A 3,624-nucleotide genomic window follows, 5' to 3' on the forward strand; every position below is an offset into this window, starting at 1 on the left:
GTATTTGTGTATTTGTGTTGGAAAATAAAAAATATTGGTTTGTATGGCTCTTTGAAACTGGCTATTAAATTGTAATTTCATTATTCAACTATTTGTATTGGTTTCGCAAAAAGCGGGACAAATATGCGTCCCAAGGACACCAATGTAGGTCGCTATACATGGAGGGTAAAATTCGTGACTGTCTTGCCCAATTCGGGACGGTTGGCCTCTATGGTCCTAATATACTTAAAATTAGGTTAATAATAATTGTTATTACAATTCTTTTCATTATTATCCCTATTAATTTCATTATTATTACTATTTATATTATTATTATTAAATCTTATCTGCATAACCCTCAACGCAATACAAATCATGCATTTTTATTTATATTTTTATTTTCTGTTATCGCAACTTGCATGAAATCGATTGAAAATTATGTCACTTTTTGATCTTGGTGAGCTACAAACTCGGTGAGGAGAGTCATTTTTTGTTTGAAACATCACCCGTACATCTCACACAAACGATTTTCATTAAAGGTTCTTTTTTGCAAGTTAACATTTTCGTTATCTGCGGCCTGCTTGTCATTGTCATCGTGAAGATGCGGCTATAAATATTGTTTGAAAGACAACAGCGGGACTTATCTCGGATGGTGATGTGGAGTGGCCATCAATAACAATCAACATGTTTGCATCTCCATTAACGTCCGCTTTAAACGAACGACTATGCACATATACACATTTGTACAGGGCTTCCGAAATACAATCAAATCTGTTTTCTCTTTTGCTGATGAGGGTGATGCCGATGATGACAAGATGTGGCTGATGATGGTGATGCTGTGGCTGATGGTGATAATGATGATGCAGATGAAGATGCTGATGATGATACGGAGAATGATAATGCGGATGATGATGAGGGCGAGGATGATGATGATGGTGCATATAATGATAATGTTGCCTGTTATGATGATGATAAGAGTGTAGATATGATGATGATGATTATGCTAATGATGAAGACGTTTTTGCGGTTGACTATGAAGATGATGACGTGGATGATAATGATGATGATAATGAAGATGATGATGAGGAAGATAATGATGATGCGGAAGATGATGACGACAATTAAATTGGGTAAAAAAACAAAATGACGACAACGATGATACTTGTGATGACGCACTTTTTATGAAAATGTCGCTCACCCACCACTTAACCAACTAAAAATAAGCCTTTTTGATGATTTAGCTAATTAAAATTAAAACTACGTTACAACTTTGACGTACCCAAAAAACATTATTTATAAAATTTTCAAGCCAATCAGTTTTTGGCCGTAAAATTCATCAACAAATCTTCTCTTCCACGAACCAACGCCTTCCAAGAGCGGAGCAAGTTGAAACATTGTCCACGTTTTTCGCCGTGCCCAAAGACCCTTGTTTACTAAATATCAAACCAATCAGCTTGTTTTCAGCCTTGAAATCTATCAAAAATTCTGTATACCCCGTCTCGAAACCGACCTTTTTTGAAGGTTGACCATTCTCATTCCAAACCGACCATTCTCCGACGTACCTACATTTAAATACCACATTTCAAGTTAATTGGTTCAACACATCTATTACACGATTGTATATATATATAATAATAATTTGATGCATTATAGAGTATACATCATGCATAACGATACATTTTGGTGTAAGAAGATTTTTAACCTCGGCTGCCAAAACTTGGAACACGTTACTTGCTGATCTAAAAAATTTAACAACCTATATCGAAGTGACTTCAAAAAAATTATTTCGTCTGAAGTCAACTCAATAGGACCGGGAGATGAAATAATGTCTTGACCAATAGCAAAATCGTAAATATGGAACACGCCCTATGATGTGAAAAAATGCAAGTTCTGTATTAATAATGTATATGCATGATGCGACACGGGAAATTGTTACCTGACACACACACACACACGCACACTCATACACACACAAACATACACACACAAAAACACGTGAGCCAGTCCCACAAAGTTGTTTAAGCAGGGTGATTTCAATGATTGATCTCATCATGGTCATGATGATGATGATTCATTACCATCATCATCATCATCATTTTTTGATGGTCGTTGCAAATGCCAACCGGGTTGAAAATTTTGTAGTTTTTAAAAATTGCATGTCTCCTGCGATGTTTGGAACCATTGAAATGAAGACTTCATCAAATTCAGTTAACACAATTGCTCTAATCAAACTTGGCTTCTAACCAATTTCACGAGGTCTTGTTTCATTACTAAGGTTTGATTTTGTAAGAAAATAATTTCAAGTTGAATAATGTGTGGAGACATTACAGGCAATTTTGTGATTTCTGTCAACTTTTCAATGTTCTAACCTACTTAAGCAGGGTGTTACATTACAAAGTCATCGCCATGATCTATATCATTACATTTACAAATTTAAGAATACATAATTATCATAAGGTACAAAACCACTCTACTCAATAAGAGCATTGTTAGATAGGATCTGCAAATTATTATGGATGTAGAATTCTTCAAGTACGCGTAATTAAGATTCATTCAATTTCATACTCCCCTCCATGTTCTGCTAATGAACATCTGTTCCATGCAACGAGTTCCTTTTGCAGCAGCTTTCTTGTGGATATTTTTTTAACAAAAATTATTCGAAAAAATAAAATTATACATTTTTTTGAAGCAAATAAATTTGGCGAATAATCAAAAATCATTACACTTGGTGTAATGGAATACAAAAATGTTAATTTCGAAAAAGAATTCAGCATCTTCAGTCTTCACAGTCATATGAAGGGTGTTGATTTTTTTCGCTTATTTAATTTAAGTTACCGTACATATAAATACACATGCTGAATTACAAATATACTTATATATCTATAAATTCATAGACTTCTTGAAATTATATGTATGTATGTATGTATATATATATATATATATATATATATATATATACACTTAAGCACATAAATGTGTATGTGTATTTAAATATAAGATATGTAGCATATATGTGAGTTTATATATAACCGGGTGTTTTGAGTTTCTGTTTATGTGTACAAACGAATTAATGTTTCGTGAGTTGTTGTGTGGGTGTTTGGATGATTGAAGCAGAGCAGAGAAACAATGCATGCCATAAAATGTACCTCCAATTCACAATGCATCTCCATTCACTCACTAGACATATGAGCGAGCGTTGCATGTTATCATGTTGGTGTGGTGCGTATTACACGTCTTCATATATAAGGAGGAGCAGAAATGTTTGAAATGATGCATCATCTGTTCTCGTCTGCTCAGCGTTCACATACTTCTCTGCTATCTCATTCATTTTAACATGGGCTAAATGATTTATCATCCAATAACAATTACTTAAGGTTTAGAGGAAAAAATTTAAAAAGCACATATCTATATACGTAAATATAATAATATATACTTATATATGTTTGTATATATATATATAATATAAATAATTAAAAAATAAATAAACACATATATACAAATATATATTGATATGTATGCAAATAAATAAATATAAATATATTATATTTAACTATATTTACACCCCCTGACACAAGCAAGTAAGTTATTATTTCATCTTAAATATATTTTATATTTCCTTTTAAATTACGCGTTTATGTTTTTAAA

General features: G+C 32.6%; 1 protein-coding gene across 1 annotated transcript; it reads right to left on the reverse strand.

Moving 5' to 3' along the window:
* Positions 1–481: 481 nt before the first annotated feature.
* On the reverse strand, positions 482–3,143 carry HELRODRAFT_162840 (hypothetical protein; the record flags this gene model as incomplete). Its single annotated transcript, XM_009024930.1, has 5 exons — positions 482–586; positions 701–821; positions 1,341–1,541; positions 1,682–1,845; positions 3,126–3,143. The coding sequence occupies 5 exons, from the start codon at positions 3,141–3,143 to the stop codon at positions 482–484; spliced, it is 609 nt and encodes a 202-aa protein (XP_009023178.1).
* Between the last annotated feature and the right edge of the window lie 481 nt (positions 3,144–3,624).

The sequence above is a fragment of the Helobdella robusta genome (assembly GCF_000326865.2).
Source record: "Helobdella robusta unplaced genomic scaffold HELROscaffold_4, whole genome shotgun sequence".
Taxonomy (NCBI): Eukaryota; Metazoa; Annelida; class Clitellata; order Rhynchobdellida; family Glossiphoniidae; genus Helobdella; species Helobdella robusta.